The sequence below is a fragment of the Zea mays genome, chromosome 9 (assembly GCF_902167145.1).
Source record: "Zea mays cultivar B73 chromosome 9, Zm-B73-REFERENCE-NAM-5.0, whole genome shotgun sequence".
NCBI lineage: Eukaryota > Viridiplantae > Streptophyta > Magnoliopsida > Poales > Poaceae > Zea > Zea mays.
The window spans coordinates 110301271-110322890 of NC_050104.1; the positions used below are offsets into that span (position 1 = coordinate 110301271).

General features: G+C 46.7%; 2 protein-coding genes, 1 long non-coding RNA gene and 1 other non-coding gene across 5 annotated transcripts; 3 read left to right on the forward strand and 1 right to left on the reverse strand.

Annotated features, from left to right (window-relative positions):
• The first annotated feature begins 1678 nt into the window (after positions 1-1678).
• Positions 1679-3288, forward strand: LOC100283867 (GDP-L-fucose synthase 1). The gene is made up of 2 exons (NM_001156765.1): positions 1679-1793; positions 1876-3288. The coding sequence occupies exons 1-2, from the start codon at positions 1772-1774 to the stop codon at positions 2838-2840; spliced, it is 987 nt and encodes a 328-aa protein (NP_001150237.1). The 5' UTR covers positions 1679-1771; the 3' UTR covers positions 2841-3288.
• A 1219-nt stretch (positions 3289-4507) lies between these two features.
• LOC103638842 (uncharacterized) lies at positions 4508-5571 on the reverse strand. Its single transcript, XR_002264781.2, has 4 exons — positions 5501-5571; positions 5373-5427; positions 5072-5225; positions 4508-4624 (listed from the first exon to the last, which is right to left on the reverse strand). It is a non-coding gene; the product is annotated as an uncharacterized lncRNA (long non-coding RNA).
• A 7887-nt stretch (positions 5572-13458) lies between these two features.
• Positions 13459-13531, forward strand: TRNAE-CUC (transfer RNA glutamic acid (anticodon CUC)). The gene has a single exon. It is a non-coding gene; the product is annotated as a tRNA-Glu (tRNA).
• Positions 13532-13640: 109 nt separating this feature from the next.
• Positions 13641-15388, forward strand: LOC103638844 (E3 ubiquitin-protein ligase GW2). 2 transcript variants are annotated; one of them, XM_008661643.4, is made up of 5 exons: positions 13641-13937; positions 14077-14128; positions 14267-14312; positions 14615-14696; positions 14772-15077. In XM_008661643.4, exons 1-5 carry the CDS (start codon positions 13719-13721, stop codon positions 14814-14816), a joined length of 444 nt encoding a protein of 147 aa, XP_008659865.1. In that variant the 5' UTR covers positions 13641-13718; the 3' UTR covers positions 14817-15077. The 2 variants fall into 2 exon arrangements, with proteins under 2 accessions (XP_008659865.1, XP_035818513.1); XM_035962620.1 differs by lacking the exon at positions 14772-15077 and adding an exon at positions 15091-15388 and having other exon boundaries at positions 13656-13937.
• Positions 15389-21620: the final 6232 nt, after the last annotated feature.

Here is a 21620-nt window from a genome sequence, read left to right on the forward strand (position 1 = left end):
CACGTGTGGGTACATACTTACGAGGGGAACACCAGGGGTATAGGGAAGGGACTTGATGTATCTCCGAGCCTTTGGATTGTCGATGAACTCTAGGTCAGCCTCACTCATGGTGCCGAGGACGTTCACTATAAGCTTGAGTTGATTCAGGCATTCAGTTCCTGGAAATATTGGCCACCACCGACCGTGTCTGCTTCAGGCGGACAGACTAAGCAACAACGCGCGAAATGCTGGGCCGCGGCTGGAACGGTGCTGGGCGGGGCTCCGGCCCCGTGCTGAGGCGAAGGGAGGGCGCGGGAATGGGGTTTGCTGGGGGGAGATTCTGGGCCGGGGCGCGGACCGCTAGGAGACCGCTAGGGTGGACGGAAGGAGCGAGCGGGAGGAAGCAAAAGCACGGAGGGAAGCGATGATCCGCGCGGGTGACGGCGAAGTAACCCTAGCGAGCGAGCGAGCGAGCGGGCGGGCGAGCGGGCGGGCGAGATTGAGGGGGAGCGGGGAGAGGAGGGGATGGTAGAGACTCACCTAACCTGACCTGGAGTCGTGCGTCGGCGACGGCGGTGGGGACAGAGGAGATCCGGGGACTGGGGGACGGCGGTGGGTCTGGTCGGACGACGCGCAGCGGAGGCGACAGGCTTTTTGGGGAAGAGAGAGCGCGAGACTGGGGAGGTGGAGAGTCCTAGAAGAATCTGCAAACGACGGACACATGAGAGAATGCCACCACTTGATAACGATCTAACGGTCAAGGAATTTTTGGCGACATGGACGATCCTGGGAGCCGGATTCCTTGCTGGTTTAATAATAAGGAAATGTGTGAATTGTCCAGACGAAAAGCGTCCGGCCTGAACTTCGATCCGACCCAACCACAGTGCTGGCCTCCAGTGGTGCTGGCCAATGCCGGCATCATGTTTGGGTCGCGTGGCTGTGGGATGCGGGCTGGACATATATCGGACTTTGCACTGGCCTTTTATGGCCCAATATTGTGTCAGATGGGCTTGTGCGCGCACTGATTTAGGCCCGCATGGAGCCATGTTTGTATCCTGGTAACGAACACGTGAAGCAAGCCAGGAACCTACTGTTGACGACGAAGGAATGCGTGCAAGTAGAACAGCCTGCTGACCTGCACGCTTCTCATTCTTTGGATCCCGCGACGCCTCACGTGCCCTCCTTTAACTGAGCGCTTCCTCACGCAATCCTGATATGATCTCTTCTCGCGTAGTAGTCGCTTGACGGGATGCTTGTTCTTGACGGGATGCTTGTTCTAGGATCTAGTTAAAACGTGAGAATTGGACTACTCTGTCTCTAAAGTTGTCTTCATCCTGTAAAATATGGGATTTTGCTGTTTGCAGGGTAAAATTTGAAAAACAAACATATTTACAAAATTATAAAAAAATCATACATATATTATTTCTATCTTACTCTAATTATATCTAAAATTTTCAAGTTCAAATTTATTATACCTCTTTATAGTGCTAATCATGCTGAGTCATTTCGTTCTAAATTGTAAGACGTTTTGATGGCATGGCTTTTGGAAACTGGGAATGGACGAAACTTAAAAAGGAAAAAGGGCGAATTTATGGGGAAAACGGGTCAACGGCTTTGAGGTGTGGACTCTCGACTCTCGAGCAGTTCGATGTACGTAACCCGGCCCACGAACCCATCTTTAATAACGGCCCTCCAAAATCCCAATTCCCCGTCCAGCGAGGCAGCGGCGACTGCAATTCTCATCCGAACCCGATCATCTCCGGCCGCCGCTCCCTCCGGACCCTCCGTCGACATGGGCACCGTCACTGCCGCAGGTAAATGGCGTCCTCTCCCTCACCCTCCGCAAGCTCGATTTCTCGTGCTGGGCTTACCTCCGACCCCTCTCCCCCCTCGCAGATCCGCACCCGTCCTTCCTCGCCGACAAGGACGCCAAGGTCTTCGTCGCCGGCCACCGGGGCCTCGTCGGCTCCGCCATCGTGCGCCGCCTCCTCTCGCTAGGCTTCACCTCCGTCGTCGTCCGCACCCACGCCGAGCTCGACCTGACTCGCCAGGCGGACGTCGAGGCCTTCTTCGCCGCAGAACGCCCGCGCTACGTGGTCCTCGCCGCCGCCAAGGTCGGCGGAATCCACGCCAACTCCACCTTCCCCGCCGACTTCATCGCCGCCAACCTCCAGATCCAGACCAACGTCGTCGACGCCGCGCTGCGCTGCGGCTCCGTCCGCAAGCTCCTCTTCCTCGGCTCCTCCTGCATCTACCCCAAGTTCGCGCCGCAGCCCATCACGGAGGGCGCGCTCCTCTCCGGCCCGCTCGAGCCCACCAACGAGTGGTACGCCGTCGCCAAGATCGCCGGCATCAAGATGTGCCAGGCCTACCGCATCCAGCACGGCCTCGACGCCGTCTCTGCCATGCCCACCAACCTGTATGGCCCGCACGACAACTTCCACCCGGAGAACTCGCACGTCCTGCCCGCGCTCATCCGTCGCTTCCACGAGGCCAAGGCTACTAACGCCCCCGAGGTCGTCGTCTGGGGATCAGGCTCGCCTCTGCGCGAGTTCCTGCACGTCGATGATCTCGCCGACGCCGTCATCTTCCTGATGGATCACTACTCCGGCATGGAGCATGTCAATGTGGGGAGTGGGAGTGAGGTCACCATCAAGGAGCTCGCCGAACTAGTCAAGGAGGTGGTCGGCTTCCAGGGGAACCTGGTGTGGGACTCCAGCAAGCCGGACGGCACACCCAGGAAGCTCATGGATAGCTCCAAGATACAGGGGATGGGGTGGAAGCCCAAGATCGCCCTCAAGGAAGGCCTCGTGGAAACCTACAAATGGTACGTCGAGAATGTCATCTCGAACAAGAAGTAGGGCCGTGACATGCCAGTGGTGCTGTCTTGCTCTCCGTTGCTGCTTCCACAAGGTGGTTGGATATCTGATCATACGGTTATCAGTTTTAAGTTAACCCACATAGAAGAGGCTTGTTATGTTATGTGTTGCCTCACCTGAATAATCTGTGGGTCAAGTTAGTATACTGCTACAAGCATAATTGATCTGGAACACTTTTTGTTGAATAGAGGAAGTTTAATGACCAAGATGATGATGGATTGATGTTCTTGGTCTAGAAACAACTGCTTGCTGACCAAGCTCTGTTTGATTTCTGAGATACCACAATGTGTTCAGAAACATCCATTGCTTCATTTCCTTTAGTTTGTACTCTACTGATCACATTGAGAGGAACATCTGATCAAAGAAGATGTTGCTTTCAACTGATTGTAATGCTATGATTTGGATCCAAGAGTTCAAAAGGCCAATTAGTATGCGACTGTTTTTGTATTTGGGTAACCACTGTTTGAGTAGGCACTTCTATCAACTCAGAAGTAACTGTCTTCAGATGAACTTACTAGAGAAGTTCAGAGGGGGGAAATAACATTTTCTGGAATGTATTGGGTAGTCAGTAACTCATGTGTGCCTGGCAATACTATATCCTACGTGAAAGCTTATTCCCGTGTTCTTCATTAGGACATGTTCGGTTAGAAAGAGACTAAATCATTGTAGTCAAGATTGAATAGAAAAGAATTTAATATCCCTCAATTCACTCAAATTCGTGTAACCGAACAACGTCTTATTGAAGATGAGATTAACTCTAGATATCTTGTTAAATACATACATCAGATAGAAGTTATTCCTGAGAAAAAAAGACGTCAGCGGTCCTTTTTGTATGACCTGAGTGGTAAGGTAGGAGTCCAGGAGAGCACAACTGGAAATATCTTTGATTTCTTCATCAATAGTTTAACGTAGCAGTATCCTCATGGTCCCACAGCAGCAAATATTTCAGCTTTATGTTTTTCTAATGCTACATAAAATCGAGCAAACTGGATACAAGGCATGCCTAATTCATCAATCATCATTATAACTTTCAGCCTCAACTGTTGCTATATATATATATATATATATACCTCTTTTAGAGTCCATTTATTTATATATTACTAGGTCAATGCCCGTGCGTTGCAACGGTGACATATAATATCTCGATAACTTATATATGCACATATGTGTTATAAGATAGTTATGAGATAGATGATGACATATATGCGAGCTGTCCGGGATGACATTGAAGAGAAATTTGGACCTATGACGCACGGACACTCACCTAGTGTATTATATAAGATAGGTTAGTGCCCGTGCATTACATCTGGAACATATAATATCTCGATAACTTTCTCCCGCCGCAGCTAAGCTCGTTCATGAAGCTCTCGTCGTTCAAAGACCACACCTTCACCGTGTCTTCGCTGACAGACACCACGTACTCGCCGGTGGGATCCCAGCACACGGAATCGACGCCCTTAGTGTGGCTCTGCAATTTCAAAAAAACAAAAAAAACAGATTGTCACACAACTGCTTTCAAGTATCTCTTTCTCAATAACAACAGGGGACCTGTAGTGATTAATAAAGAACTGTAGTCAACAAGGTTCCAGCCTCTGCACCAAGCAGGTGTGACTTGCAAACATATTCAAGAGTGCACCTCAGTCACGAACCTCAAATCTCCTCACGAAAGCTTGCCTCTCCACATCCAGGATAGAGACTACATTGTCTGAAGCCGTTGCAAGGAGTCCTCCATAACGTGGTTGGAATCTCAGCTGGGTCGAACCTCCCTGAAAAGGTGTAGCATACAGAAAAAATCCTCTTAGTTGCCATGCAGCTCTCTACATGTTCAAGGAAAAAAGATGGAAAAATACACAGGTGATAGTATTGTCACATTTGAGACAAGTTGCTGATTATGCCTGGTGCTACTCACATCAGTATACATATATTATCGATGCTTGCTACCATCACACGTCGATGCGATATTAAATGGCTACTTTATCTAATAGATTGTAACTCAGGGCTTGTTCGTTTTCACCGTTAATCCATGTGGATTGGGTGGTATTGAGTCGATTTAAATCAATAACAAGTCAAAATCCATCTCAATCCATTCCAATACACTTCAATCCGCATGTAATTGGAATAACCAAACAAGGCCTCAAGTGGACAACTCTTGTGTGTTAGCAGCAAGTTAAGAAAATTACAGGTCGACAAAAAACGAAGTCAAGCTGAGAAACCTTGAAAATTCGGACAGCATTTCCATGCTTGATGCTCCAGAACCGTATCTCGTTGTCCCCATCGCAAGAACAAATTAGCCTTTTAACAACTGGTGTCTAACCTTATTCGTTCATCCAAATTGCGCTCTTGCAGTGTGAGAGCATCGATATCTGCCTGTTGATAACAAATATAAAGAACAAATATTTATTCCAAGAGAAAAACCATTACTTAAGCATGAAGCATCTGCATTCCCAATTCGATAAATTGTGTCATGAGAATTCAGAAGAACTATATTAGTCAGAGAGAAGTGAACAATGGTACCTGTAAAATGGACATATCATCACTAACTTCTCCGGGTCGAGAGTCGTCAACTCCTCTACAAAAGGCCACATGAATTAAGTAATGCCCATAAACCACCAATTATAGATACAGACAATGAGAATAATTACTTCCAACGGATGTTGTTCTTAAGCTTCTTTTCTATCAGTCCTATCCCTTCAAGAACATTAGTGATGTCCTATCCCTTCAAGAACATTAGTGATGTCATATATACGCCTTTTCTATACCTGAAAAAAGCTATATATGCATATGTTTAACAAAAGAAACCATGACTGAATCAAGGTACCAAAAGGAAAGCACCAACCTCTAGTCAACATCAATATCATCTGAACAGCTGTGATCAACCAAGCCAGCCAGTAGACCAACCTGGATATATATATATCATTGAGCTAAAACAGCATGGTACGGTGGGGCTAACCTAGCTACAGCTAGCAACCAATATGAATTGAAATAAGCTACGAGCGAGCGAGAAGGGGCATAGTGTGGCGCCATGGACGACCCTCCTTGTGCTACAGGTCGCTTAGTTGTGTGGTAGTAGATGAACAGTTGTGATCAACATTTCAGCTGTGATCAACCTCTAGAGTTTCTGCAGCATTATTCAGATCAACAATGCCACCAGGTGCACCTTTTAGCAAATTCAGGACCTTTGTCAAGAGCCCTAAAAGGCAACAATACCTGGCAATTAAAAAAAGGAAAACTCATCAAGATGCCATGGAGATGTGAACAAAAGAACAGGAAAACCATAGCTGATTCTTCTCACCGAGGGAGCTATCATAGCGGCAGCCACCAATAGGAGTAGAAGGATTGCCCGGAGAACCTGAGGAAGAGTATTTGCAATTGAATTGAGTATTGGTCCCAAATAGGATGATTTATGGTTTACATTACAAGTGTGGCATCACTCACCAAAACCCAAAGGGGTCTGAGGACCAGATTTCTGGCCCTCAGTAGCCTTAGGCTTGGTGGATGCTTTTAAACCTTTCCCTGAAGGGGGTGTAGGAACTGGGCTGCTGCCAGCATTAGCATATCCAGGGCTCATCCAGTCATTTGATTCGGCAGCTTCATTTTATGTTATGTCGTTATGTTTCCGTTTCAACTGCAATAGGAAGGTTCTTGTTAGAATCGGAGCTAAATAAGGAGTCACATGCAGATGGTAACGCGTAATGCTTTGAAAAGGATTTGAGATATAATATTTGTGAGCAGTATCACTAAGACCACCCGCATGGTTACCTTCAAACAGAGGAATCATGGCCCATGCAAATGACTCTTTACAAGGCATAATTCGAGACCATACTTGCAGCTTTTGCTTCTCTTTCTCAGCTAAGTGCACCTGACAAAGAATGGGTGCAGAAATAATATGAGAACACGCAATCGATGTAGGCAGCACAACACTAATATTATAATGAATAACGCTTTTTAACTTACAGGCTCTTTATGAGAATAAACAGAAGGTGTTACTCCCCCTTCTTCAGTAGCAGCCTTTTCCAATTGAATCAAAAGGCAGACCGATGGTGAATGTGTGTCCAATGAAAAAACGCTTCGACGATCCAAAGAACCCTGAGCCTGTTAAGCCCAGAGGAAGTTAAATGATCAGTAAGAATAGAAATTTGATTAGTGTAAACTTAACATTGTTAACATGCTACAATATTCTATATATGCAGATATAAAACAAGAAGAAGAAAGCAACTAGCGCTGAGAGCTTACATCCTGCATATCTGTTGGAAGTATGTGAAAGTAGAAGTCTTCTGACAGTTTTTCTCTTCTATCTCTGTTATACAAGCAAATCGTTCCACTGAAAGGTTCTAAACGCACATGATAGATCGTGAAAACAGAAAGTTAAGATTGTGCGGTTGAGTGTAAATGAGATAAATTACACTAAGGAAGTTAAGAAGCAATCACAAAATATTCTAGCTTTACTGGATGAATTGAACAATTCAAAAACAGAAATGTTGTAACGCTTTCCATATATCTATTGTTTTAAGTAAAGATTTAGAAACAGTGATAGCCAACATAAGAGTTTTGGAAGTGGGCATTCTATCCTAGTAATTATTGTACCTACCATCAATACTATAAGTTGTTCATTAGTGCACATAAGCACATCAAGTCTGCACCCTTGGAGATGCACTGAGAAAGGTAGTTATTAAGGTTAAAATAAGAGAACTAAGAGGTGCATTTTACTTTGTTTATGGCATTTCCAGTGCAATTGATATAATTGGCTCTAATAAGAGTAAAAATATGTCCACTGGTTTTCCATCGGTTCGCCAAAAGTAGTACTATATATGATTTACTATATAATGCACCTAGCTACATTGTACCTAACACAGCCAACAACAATGGTGGAACTGTTTATAGAACAACAGAAGTAAATCAAGAGTAGCATGGTAGCTACCAGCCAGGCGAACATTACCTGAAGCACGACAGAGGTGGTGGTGTTAGCATGAACTGTGAGCAAGCAAATACTCTGCAACGTTCTCTTGAGTGTCATCTCATACTCCCTCTCTTGCCTTCCTGCAAAAACAACTCGCCATTTCAGTGACCCAGTAACACGCACAGCCGTGGGACAAAATGAACTTGAGGGGAAGAGCGGGGTATCGATCTGGCCGGTCCTAGGCTTCCACACGGCCTCGATGGAGGCCTTCTCGGGGGTTCTCCCCCTTACGGTCCCCGGCTTGGGCCCATACACGGCGGCTAGCACGACGATTCCGCCCTGCGCCCACCGCGCGCAGCCGTGGGCGCGGTGGAGCAAGTTCCCGGTGCAGGTGAACAGCCGGAGCTGGTTCGGGTTCTGCCCATCCGCGCGGCTACCTCCCTCCATCATCCCTTACCACTACGCTCCGGTCAGGGGCGTCCCAGAGTGCGAAATGAAAGTAGAGGCCTAATTTAACATACTAAAATAAAAATAGTAGTATGTGATAAAGGTGTAAACTTAGTATTGTACCTGGTACATAATATTCACATGAAAATCATCAATCTCTTTGTGTTCTTTGTAATGAAATCTTCAATAATATATTCATAGTCAATCTTTTCTACCATATCTCCCTCAACAAGTGACCTTGGGCACAATTTTCTGAGAAAACAGGACCGTATAGAACAACATGGATGTTCAGTAAATCTGGGTGGTGGCATTCGAAAGGACAGTTTAAGAAATAGCTACATGCACATGCACAGAGAACATGACATGGTGAAGGTGAATCCATACAGCCACCAACCCAAACTGATAAGAACAACCTAGCATTGCTCTTCAACTGACATTTCTATTCACATGCTTTTGCGGTCGATCGTTAAGCTTTACGCAAGTTACAAAACTCAATAGCGCCCATATGGCCATATGTGGCCCAAAACAAGACATACATAGCTGCTCAATGCTGAATATACTTTGTGAGGATGTGTTCTTAATCAAACTGCTCAACTATTAAATAAAATCTGAGTCCAATTAAGATGGTTTCCAATTGTTTCCTGCAGTCTCCAGAATGTCATCGACAAGTAGCACAAGCAATAATATACATAATATATCCAGGCAGAGAGGTGACAACAGCCAAACAAAGTCCTGGCAAGAGCAGTTCTCGTTTCAGGAAATTTGCCAGGCTACTTCAAACTTTAGTGAACAAAACAAAATTGGTTTAGGTAATTTTGGCACGGTGTATAAGGCGAAACTCAGGGATGGATCCATCATAGTTGTAAAGAGGGCTACTAAGGTTTGTAGGTGAATATTCCTTCAACAGAAGAAATGTTGTACATATTTACTCCACCGAGTTACTTGCAGCAATCAAATCAAGAAAAAGTTTTGATGCAACATCTGGATTTGGCAGATGCATGGTGGGCATCTATCTGAAGAGTTCAGAAGTGAAGTCCAGATGCTGTCAAAGGTCGAGCATTTGAACTTGGTAAAGTTTCTTGGGTATGTGGAATACGAGGATGAACGCCTAATTCTGGTTGAGTACGTCAATAATGGAACACTCCGTCAACACTTGGATGGTACGTCAAACATGTGCAATGGACAAGCTTAAACACATACTACTTCATTTTTTGTGGTAGTGTAGCAATATTGTCAAGATGGTAAAAGTTATAATTTTGTAAGTCACCGCTCACCAAGAGTCCAAGATAGTAGAACTGGATGAAGTTAAATGCATTGAAGTATTGTTTATAAATAGAGTATGACAGGTCACTTGTGGTATACTAAATGTTAATCTACTGAAAGAGATGTAAAAACATGTGTATGCTATTCAGCTTGAGCCTGTGGGGGTTTTTTTGCATGTCTGAACCATGTTTTATTTATACATAATCATAAGGTATTTATAGTGTTTGTTGTTTGCAGACTTATATCTTAATGAAATGATAAAGAGAATAAAGGGTCTATTGAGGCTATTATTATATCTTGCTGATTAAAGAGTGTAAAGGGTCTGTTGAGGCTAAAGCACTAATATTAAGTAGAAAAGTATGGAGAAAAGAGCAAAAGGTCTAGAGAAGGGATAATCTGAGGCTAAAGCACTAATATTATGCATAGTCACAACAAGAAGTACAACCGCCTTGGTGGTGAGCAGCAAGAGGTGAGATAGTAGAGATGTTTTGGAAATCTAATTAACAGAATATTTTAAAGCACTATGGCAAATCTAATTTGCAACACATACTTATACTTAATTACTTTATTCTGTTCCACACTTAGTGTGGAAACATACACAACAAATTGTTATAGGAAGTGTTTGACATTAGCATATATTTACACATGCATATACTTAATTACTTTATCATGGTCGTGTGTCACCATGATTATATTGACTTCAGAAAACATAAACATAAAATGACTTCAGAAAACATAAACATAAATTTGTTATAGGGAGTGTTTGACATTAGCATATATTAACACATGCATATACTTAATTACTTTATCCTGTTTCACACGTAGTTAGAAAACATTAACATCAAATTGTTATAGGGAGAGTTTGACATTAGCACAAATCAATATACATGATAAAACGAATTCCACAAGCAGAAACTATATTACCTTGGAGCACCCAACAGTTTGCAACCAGTCAGCTAGCAGTGACCATCAAGCTGGAGATAAAATGCTTAGTCTAAAAAAGCAAATGCATAATAAGTTAATCACTTGGACAGTATTGCAGATGCACAGCATTAAAAATCGGTTTCCCAAGATATTAGGATATACTGGGATACAATGCATTCGAACATGGAATTTTGACAATGTATTACTAACTGATGGATTGTCTGAGCCTAAAATCAACTTAGTTAAACTGCATCTTCCTGTTTTCTTCCTAAAATGTTATCTTAGTGTCTGAGCCTAGAATAGAATAGATAAGTTAATACAAAGGTAACTAATAACAACCGAATAGTACTCCACTCAATTTTGCTACATTGCAATCTCACATCAAAACTTGATAACTTGATATATTGCAGCTGCACAAGACTCCACTCAATAGTAATGATAAGTTTAGTGGTTTCACGGAAACAAACAGTGGTAGGAGTATGCATACGAAGCAACTTCACTGAAGCAAAACATGTGGATGTATAAACCAGATATAAAGTGGTCTAGATATACAGGAGCAGTATAATTTAACACGTGAAGTCTGAAGCTATCTGAATATGGCTATGGCTAGAGCCTAAAAACATGTGGATGTATAAACCAGATAGGTGCAGGCCCAAAATTCATCCCCACCCATACAGACAAAGAGATAAAAAGCATCCAGGTATTGATCTATAAGTCCAAATGGGAGCATTATGATGAGCATTCCTTATCTCGCTCGATCAGCAAAAACCGATATGTGTTATTTATTGTTGAGACAGATTAAAAATTGTTTAAATTAATTAATATAGCAAGTGCGTTGTAGATCGAATAGTGTGATATACATGGTAAAAATGAATTCCACGAGCAGAAACTATATCACCTGATCAGGATTGAGAAGTTGCCTTATGTCTGTCTAGTCCCACACTTTATAGACAAAACCTATTGCTACCTTGGAGCACCCAACAGTTTACAACCAGTGAGCCAGTTGTGACCATCAAGCTGGAAATAAAAAGAATTGGGACATGAACTGTCAATGCAACAAAGATAAAAACAAAAGGAATAAATTCGATAAACGGCATGAACATAATCATGTGTCATTAGCTTTGTACACAATAATTAAAACACTCTTCGACACCAAATTTCCAGTAACGGTCGGTATACATGATTAATTGGTCAAAAAAGACGACATACAAGACGCCTCTGTTTCGTGCTCAAGACTCAAGGAACTTGGCTTTTCCACATCCAAATGCTGATCGAGGCCACTTTTTGTACATGCTCTTGCTAGCTAACAGCATCCAAACAAACTTGAAGTGGACGCCTTACCCCGACATTTGCACGGTATTTTCGAGAAAAATGTCTCCTATTGTCATGTCCTATGACCCAACCGTGCTTATCTCATTCTGAACATATTTAGCTGGAGCAGTTCAGATTGTTGAGGGCATAAACTTCAATGTCTTAAGATGGCATCAGTAATTTTAGTACCAAATCACCCCAGTGCAAAGAACCGTTGGTAACCGAGGAATCCCATTGCAACCATTTCAATTCCTATGAACTTATAAGTTGAATACTTATAAGATTTTAATTGACTCAGAAACAGTACTTCCTGTATCAGAAACACAGAACACAAAAAAATAGAACATTTCAGACGAGCTGGATGCCCATTTTAATTTCAGACTCCAACTCTCATTCAGTTGGACACACGCATTCATCATCAGACATAGAGTGATAGTGATTAATACCTAAAAAAATTAGCCAAATTTAGCCAATATAGCTGCTCGGCTTCGATTGGTCTGATGAAGATTGGCACCTCTGATGAAGATTGGTCTGATGAAGATTGGCACCTTCCGGAGGCTGGCATGGGAACGGGAAGGGGAAGGAGGAGGCCAGTATGGGGAGGGGAGCAGTGCTGTCTGCCGATGACGTGTACCAGGCGGATCAATGCGAAATCTACGAGATCCAAGCGAGACAAGCCCCGATTTGAGCCCACGGCAATGCAAATCGAGGAGGATTGAGGAGGGACAGCGTGGATCAGAGCCAGAGCGATGGAAGGGGAGGAAAGCTACTCACCGAATTCATCCTCGATGAGGTAGTTGAAGGTGTGGCTGTCGCAGTTGTAGGTGAACTTGTTGCGTGCGCCACGAACACGTAGATCAGCGACTGCTGCCCCATCATCTCGCCTCGACTCGACTCCTCCTCCGCCCTCTGCCTACAGACTTAGGCCCCCACTCCTTGTTGTCGCCGGTGGAGAGGTGGATCTCGTCGGAGGCGCTATGGGTGTCTGAGTGGTCGCGAAGGGCATGGCGATGGGACACAGCATCGGTGGCGGTATGGGAAGGCGGTGGCATGGGAAGGAAGGCGGTGGAAGCGCGGTGAGGAGCAGGCGAGGCCGTCAGAGCAACCGCATGCGGCCATTTTCGTGTGGAGAGAGAGGTCACAGGAGTGAAGCTGAGCGAGCAGTTGCTCAGGCGGATGTTGTCGAAGAAGAGGATGATAGTTGTCGTATAGATTCGCTATCTGGGCTCACCAAGCATCACTGTAATACGGGCCACACTAAGATTTCAGCCCAGGACATCGACGTTGTTGTGGTGCTCTCTTTACTGTTGTGCTTAGTGCCATACCGGCCAGGGAAACAGGAAGAGAGCGGCTTATAAGCGTTGATGCGGCCATGAATGTCAACTTGTTTGTGGCACAATGGCGTTGGTGGGAATGGTTCAGACCGCGTAGACATGTTTTTTGCTTGGCAAGGAAATGGCCTGCTGGGTAGTGGTTTGTATGCGTTGGGATGGGTTCGAGAGGGAGTGCGGAGCTGTGCCTTGCGCCCGTTACGGAGTGCGGGATCACACTGATCAGGTGTGTAATGGAAAGGGCAAAACAGGAAATGAAAAAAAGGCAGAACAAGGGAAGGCAGCCTACCCCTTACAGCCTTAATAGGTAGTATAGATTACATTAATGGTCCGGCTTTCAAAACTTAATATAATGAAATCACATTGCCTCATTACATTGGATAGCGTTGCTTACATTTTAAATAAACGGAACATAAACCAACAAGCTTCCGTTGTAGTCTAGCTGGTCAGGATATTCGGCTCTCACCCGAAAGACCCGGGTTCGAGTCCCGGCAACGGAAATTCATTTTTTGTGTGCGTTTTGTTTGGCAACGGATCATCGCAGCCGTCCAAGACATTTCAAAAAAGAATCAAACGATGCCTTGCTTCCCTCCCTCCATTTCTCCTTTGCCTCCTCAGCTCAAAAAGCGGAGCCACCCACGCTCCCTGGTCCACATCTCGCGGCTTCCTCCGCAAGCGCACTCAGGCATGGGCAACGTTGCTGCGTCCGGAGGAGTGCAAGTCCGTCGGCGGCCGCCTGCGGTGGACGAGCGCCTCACGCGGCCGCGCCGCCTCGTCCGCGAGCTGCCCGACCTTGACGCCGGCCGCCTGCGTCGTCTAATCCGCACTGGCGACCTCGCGCCTTGCTTTGACCCCGCCGAGGACGCCAGCGCCGGCCTCACCGAGGAGTGCCCGATTTGCTTCTTTGTATGCTCGGTCACCCGTTCCAGATAATATTGGCGCCTCCCATTTTCTACCTGTTTGAGCAATTGCGCGTGACACTTTATTTATTAATTAATCTCTCGTGCTAACTGTTTGTTGTTGTTGTTGTTTGCTGTGCATGCAGTTCTACCCGAGTCTGAATAGATCCAGGTGCTGCGGCAAAGGGATCTGCACTGGTGAGTTCAACTTCCATCTTCTCATCAGTGCCTTTTCTTTCACCGATATCACAATACTGACGCGTCATGCTTAACGAATGCTATGTCCATGTTAAAGCTTGTAGCCACTGAATTGCTTCATGTTGCTTCTGCCTGCAGAATGCTTCTTACAGCTGATGCCATCCGAGGCTTCTAAACTTGTCCAGTATCCTACTTTGCGACTTCTGATTTGAACGGTTGGCTTAACATCTGCACTGTAGTACAAGTACATTATATACAGGTGTCCAATAGACGCGCGAGAAACATCTCCTGCTGTACATAAAATTTCAGAAATGATCAGCGCTTCACGCTTGTTTGGCGCAGCTGGTCTTGAAAAATACGCATTCAGTTTGATTTAAGCATTAGACATGTAGTCTTAAGTTAAGACACAAATCATACATACCGTAGATGAAAATAATAGTTTTTTTTCTCTCATCTCAATTCTTGGGTCCTTAGCTAATAACGCAGCTGCCCTTTCTGCAAAACTAAGGCCTATGCAATTGAATACCAAGGCGCTCAAATGACAAGCGGCAAGGAAATCAAACAAGAGGTATGCTTTCTACTCCTGTAGATTCTGAATTTGTTACAGTACTACTAATTATTTTTGCAACCTGACCTCGTGCAGGGAGAACCGAACGTCAATGAGACTAAACCGAGTGTGTTCATTTGAAATCTCAGATTACCGGCGGAATTGTTCGGCCTTAGAATTAGCTAGTCCAATTTTACGCTTCCGCAAGTTTTCTGACCTGACGACAAGTTTTTTTTTTCTTTTCTGGACTGCCATGATGACTCATCCTGACTGAATTGTTTTGGAATACCAATTCGTTCAGAAAAAAAAAAGTCCGATTCAGCATGTGCTTCTTCTACTGTATAACGAAGCAAAATATCCTTCTATCTAGTGGAATGCAGAAAAATAATGCGGAGTTGGTGCGTTGATTCTGTAGGTGGCTCTCAAGTCAAAAAATTAGGCTCCAAAGTGTTTTGTCTTAAATAGCACTGGTGGTGAGCGAGGGCTCCACGTCAGCACTCCAGTTATACGACACCAAACACTTTGGGTTCCGCGCCGTGCACTTGGCACGCTTCAACATCTCTGTATTCTTTTTTGCCTTCAACTTCTTGTGTTTTCTGTATTCTTTATACCCCACAAAAAAAGACACAACGGTTCGCGCATCTTCTCATCATAATACTGCCGGAGTGCCGGTTAAGTTCAAAACTCAGCCCAGTCGTCGCGATATTTTTGGCTCGTTTAGGTCTTGTTCATTTGTGTCGGATTGTATCCGAAATCGTTCCAGCTAATTAAAGTTTATATAAATTAGAGAAACAATTTGGTTAGGAATCGTTCCGACCCACCAATCCGACACAAACGAACAAGGTCTTAACCACATGCTACGTTCTCGATAGCTCCATTCCACCTGTGACCTGTTTGCGGTAACTGGTCGAACTCCACTGTACCAGTAAACTTCCTTTTTTTTTTGCTGTACTAGAATAATCAAGAGGTTTTATCATCACTGTCCGAATGAGCCTTCACACGAGGCACGCCCAATCTAGAAACTTCCTAGGACAAGACGAACGAACTGCCAATGACGAGGCTCCAAAGCATTAGCTAGGTCACCACCACTCCACATGCGCCCAACCCATGCGGGAACCGATATGTCCGGTCACCTTTTACAGAGTAGTAAAAGCATCATGTGCCGATGTGCGGCACAAAACATTATTCGAGAGCTGCGGGTATAAGTTTAGACCACTACTCCCTGAACATACACCATCAGCCGCGCCATCGCAAACACTGGCTTGATCAGTCATCAGTGTTCAGTGCCCAGCAATGGCGGCCAGTAGAGCTCATGCTCTCGCTGTTCTTGCTGTTGCTAGCTTCAGTGGGCGCTGCGAAGGCCAGGCCAGCGAGGAGCGACCTTGGCCTGGGCATCGGTGCCAGCGGAGGCTTCGTCCTTGGGCTCGGTGGTACTACTGGGTCAGCAGCATCTGGCTCGGGCCAGGGACCAGGGTACAGGCGTACAGCGCCTGGTCCGGTCCAAGTGGCGGTTCATACACCGCGTCTGGCCACGGGTCGGGTACGGCCGTACGGGCTCTGGGTTTGGTTACGGCTCCGGCTCCGGCTCGGCTGGGAACGCGGGCTCAGCGTCTGGCTGTGGTTCGGGCACGTCGTCGTGCGTTGGCTCGGGGTCTAGCTTGGGATCCGGGTCTGCGGGCGGCTTAGGCACATGCACATCGATCGACTCATCGACGTCGGTGCGAACGGTGGGTCGGGGTCAGACTGTGACGCCGGGCCTGGCTCGAGCTCTGCGTCGAGCCGAGGCTCGTACCCTTCACGCGGACGCGGGTCTTCCGGTGCTGGTACGGGTTCAGGCTCAGCCGCTCAGGAACTGGAGGCGGGTCAGCCGGGTTCAGCGGCGGGGCGAGCGGTGGGTGTTCGAGCTCTGGTTCCGGTTCATCTAGTGGAACTGAGCCGAGTGCGACAGCGCGTCAGGCAGTGGATCAAACTCCATGTCACGCTAAGGCTCAGGTTTACTACTACTACTACTACTATAGATGCCGCACGGAAAAATGAATTAGCTCTGAAGTAAAAGGATGCATCTGGAACAGCTCGTGACGCGCATTCTTGCCTGCCGTACTCCTTTTTGCAGGATCTGCTGCTGGCTCTGGTTCCGAATCGAGTTCGTGGTCCGGGTCCAGCGCCGGGTCGGAAGGAGGCGCAGGACCATCGGGCGCATGGTCCAGCTCAAACTCTGGCGCAAGCTCAACCACGCTGTCCGGCTCGTCGTCGCGACCTGACGCTGGCGCTGGTGCCATTTCTAACGCCGGCTCGAGCTCCAGCTCGAGCTCTTGGTCCGGCTCTAGCTCCGGATCCGGGTCGTCTAGCTGGTCTAGCTCCTCGTCCGGCTCAGCGTCCAGCTCAGGCGGCCTTGGGTTCGGTCAGGTTTCTGCTGTTGGCCAACGTTTCGGGATGGGCGGCGGCGCGCGGAGGGCTCGGAGCAGGATACGGGTTCGGGTTCGGAGCTGGAGCCGGCGGTGGGAACTCCGGTTGGAAGAAGAAGCAGCATTAGGTTCATCAGTCCAAGTGTGACTGAGAATGCAGCAACGCCGCCGACGTGTATGTGTGCGCGTGCACTTCAAAAAAAATTTCGTTTGCTTTTGTTCTGGGAGTGATTAGGCTCGTCCTACAAATAAACTCGTGTACCGTCTTGCTTCAGTGTCGTAAGTCGTAACCAAATCTTCAAGTGTCCTCGTGATCGATCGGCTGCCCTAGCGAGTCACGCAGGGCATGCACTCGACACGCATCGATAGATGAGCACGGCGCCAGTCTCGGCGCTCCGGACATGAATATGATCGATCCGCCATTCAGCGGCCCCAGCAGCCCCCAGTCACGCGAAAGCACAAACACACTCACGCCACGGAATACGCATGCATCGGCACATGGATTCCGTCCGCCGCGACAGCGGAAGCTGTAGTGTCGCCCAGGCTTTGCAGGTTTTGCATGCATGTGTGTAAAGCAGTGTGCCTACGCGTTCTCCCGATTTTCCTTTGGTGCGCGCAAGCAGTGTGCGTCCGGGATCGGTACGTCTTCTGTATACGTACTCTAAACAAACACGACGCCCGCCTGAAAACCATGCGGACCGTGCAATCTCGACACACAATGTGGGTGCAAACATGCGGATACTGCTGGAAATATGGACCAGGATTTTTGGCCCAGCACGACCGCGACCACGACCATGGCCTAGAAATAAGAGCCCGAAGCATATAACCTGACATAAAATAATATAGATCAAGCTAGCATAATTTGAACGCGGGTCTTAGTCGGGCCTCAAATTCAGACCCATCAAGTCCCGACACGGCCAATGAAGTTCATATATATTGTTTAATTTAGTATAGACTTTATATTTTTTTTGATATTTGGAATTTATATAGTCAAATGATGCTAGTATTATTGTTTAATATTTTTAGTTTTATGAGGGTCAAATATATGGGTCGGTCTTAGACCAATAAGGTTCAACGAAGGCATATCGTAATTTAGGGACGCGCTTTTTTACATTTGGCTGGCACAATATGATCCATAAAATTTTTAAGGTTTATTGGCCTGGACACATTTGACACAAAGCAGGATAGGCTCGGGCTGTGCTGCGCGGGTCCGGCCTAATTCCTAGCACTACATCCGGGGATGCAAGCAAATAATGTGCTGCATGGGAAGGCGCCCCCGGGAGCTCGTGCCTCGTGCGACCTACTCGTCAGTTTTTACTCTCAGTTTTGGCATGCATGCACGTCCCCTCCTGAACGTGATGGCGCATTGATGGATACGTTGACCCCAGAGCCATTAGAGACTTGGGTTGGGTGGGTGGGGGCGGTGTTGGGATGGGCGGAGAGGTGGCGGCTCTATGACTACGACTATGACTATGACTGAGGAGTCCATGGCACGCCCAGCCGGTTTCCCGTGTGCAGCGGCGCGGCCGACGTCGCGTCACCCCGGCCCCGATCGCCGGCCGGCCGATGGCAGCGGGACACGGCGGCAGCATGGTCACTTGTACTCGGCACGGAGACATTGACCGAGACGCGATTGCTCCCGTAGTCCCGTGTCCAGCGTGCAATGTAATAGCGTCGTCTGCCAAGCTCGATCCGTCGTGTTTGTACTCTCTCGGTCTCTCTCTCTATTATTGCAACGTACTGTTCTAGCTAGGGGTCTTCTAATATAGCGCGTTCGAGAATTTTATTTTTTTTACGACAGATTGATAGAAAAACCACAAAGATACATTTGTGCCTTCTCTATGTTTCTTAATTAGTCCAACGCTACTACCAACACATGCAATCAATAGTACGTGTTTCGTTAATAAAATAAAATACTACACCGCCGTGTACGAAATCATGCAACTATCCAACGCGCGCCCATATTACTCTACGGTTTTGGCATATCGATCGATCTTTTGGCCTTGTCGAAAGGTACTGCACTTGCGGATTGGCGGCTCGCAAGCATGATTATTGCTAGGAATAATAGGAATGCCAAACTTGCAGGCACCATCGATCAATCTGAATCGTTGACGACTTTGCCCACGCGGCCGGGAGACCTGTGTGACCGGCCGGCGGCATTATTCGGGCAGACCCAATTACCAGCGTCAAGGGGGGGAGGTGCGGTGCGGCGATCAGTTATTATTAGTTGGGGAGTGGCAGTTCAGGTGCGGCCGTCGCTGATCGGGCTAGCCGCCCACACTCCAGCTCCAGCTCCAGCGCAGCGAATTCAAGTTTCAGGCGGCGTTTGTGCCGCCTCCGATCGAGCTCATCATCAGCTGTGACCAGGTCTCCCGACCACCCGCGCAGACCCCATGCATCCCGGCCGGCCCAACGCTGCTTCCTGCTTCGTTCGCGCATAACCTCCTGCCAACGGTTCCGGTCGACCCAGTCCACTGCCTCAAGTGATTTCTACATGTTTTTAGTAAACGTCTTCAAATCCCTTGCTGTTGTTGTCTGAACACATGTGACATACTCGATCTCTGTATTATTATTTTCTGATTTTTTTATATGCCATGCTTGTCTTTAAGTCATGATGACCTGCGCAGTACGAGCGTGTGTGATATATGGCCTCAAAACACCGTCCACATCACAGGGGCGGATCCATGAAAACGAAGGAAAAAAAAAGAATTCAGAATGGAACAGATATAACCTCACTGTACAAGTGTTAACTAGCCCTCGTCTGCAATTCTGCATAGTCCGAGCAACATTTGAACGCATTCACTTTTCTGTTAATCCCGCAAATGTATGGACTGTGGCATTTATATTGCTCAGTAGCCAGAAACACTGCTGAAGTTGATTAGTTCAGGCCTTGCACATTTAGAGTATAACTAATGCTGCTACTAATAAGTAGCTACTTGCGATGCTGCATCCGTAGGAGTATCGCACTCACCGCAAAGGCCAAAGGCCTCGCATGTGCATCTAAAGTCAGGTACAGTGGAGAGATATCAAAACGGTTCTCAAAGCACAAGAGATAACTATTAATAAATACAGAAGTAGATACATCTATACAACATCAGATCGATAAAACGGAAGACGAGTTCTTACAGTGCAAAGTGAGACGTCTGTCGCTATTTAGGTTACGAGCCAGATATATCTATTCAAGCATAGATGACTTCACGATTTTTTTTTAAAAAACTCAATTTTTAAACACCTCTAAAACATCTACATTAAACAACATTGTATATGCCCTAATCAGCTTTCCCTACTGTAACCCGGTGACAGCGGTGCGCGGTGCAAGTACAAGTACAGGTGCCCGCAGCCACACAGGCTACAGTAGTACAGTTCTACACGAAATCAATGGCTAGCAGAAGACAGATGCCTGTGTTTGGACTGGAGCACGAGGGAGTCAGGCATGGCGGCAGGACCTGCCGCAGCAGCAAATGCAATGGACTCGCTCAGACAGGAGTCTATGATGAACGAGACAGCAGGGGAGGAGGAAGGGCTGCGAGAGCGCCGAGAAAATATCCAAAACCCAACTCCCAACCGCACATGCGGACGCGTGGGGATGCTTCTCGCCGCCTTCCCGCGCGCTACCGGCTGGGCTATTGTTCATTGGCAGGTAGCCCGGGGACTCGGGAGGCCGGGACGGCGGACGGGGACGCGGTTGCAGCAGCGGTCGTCAGCCCGGTGGTCGGCACAGTGGGCACTGGGCACCGCCGGGGAGACTGAGACTGGCATAATAATGAGGCCGCTGCGGGAGCTAGCGCGCGCTGAGTGGCCAACGCCAGGCTACGCACGCAGGTCGATTGGCCGGGGCACTGGCCGCGAAATTTAAAACAGCTTGATTGCCATCGCAACGCAGCAGAGCATGGCAGTTTTACCTCGGCAGGCAGCTGCGTACTAGCACTGGTACAAGTTGTACGGTACGGACAGAGGTAACCACTAGAGCAAGACAGCAAGTATATATATAATAGGTATATGCCCGTGCGTTGCAACGGGGGCACTTATACACAAATATGTCATTGTTTAGTGATACTATCAAGAATCAACTCAACAATCATAACAAGTGAGTTGATCTAGGTACTTCACTAAATCATAGTTACATGCCCGTGCGTTGCGACGGGAGTAAAAAATAGATACAGATCGACAGACATCACTATGATATACAAAATGCAGACAAGTACATAGCTTCTGTTAATAATCGTTTGTGATGGACGTCAAATACCAAAATCGACTATAGAAAATATTGGATCCTTTCCCCTTTCACAAACTATGTCTTAACAAAGTTTCAAGTCACATGCACTGCATGAGAAAAAATAAGTTACCACAGAAAAAGATGGTACAAACATTATGCCATTGTAGACCTTATACTTGGACAAGAACATCACAAGAGAAGCAGAACAAAGCTACACCGCCAAGATCCAGAAGTAGACAATCTTCGTGGGCTTCCACCGGAAAGTTGATCACTATACCAAACTTTTAATTCTCTGTATCATCATTATCCTCTTCCACTTGATCG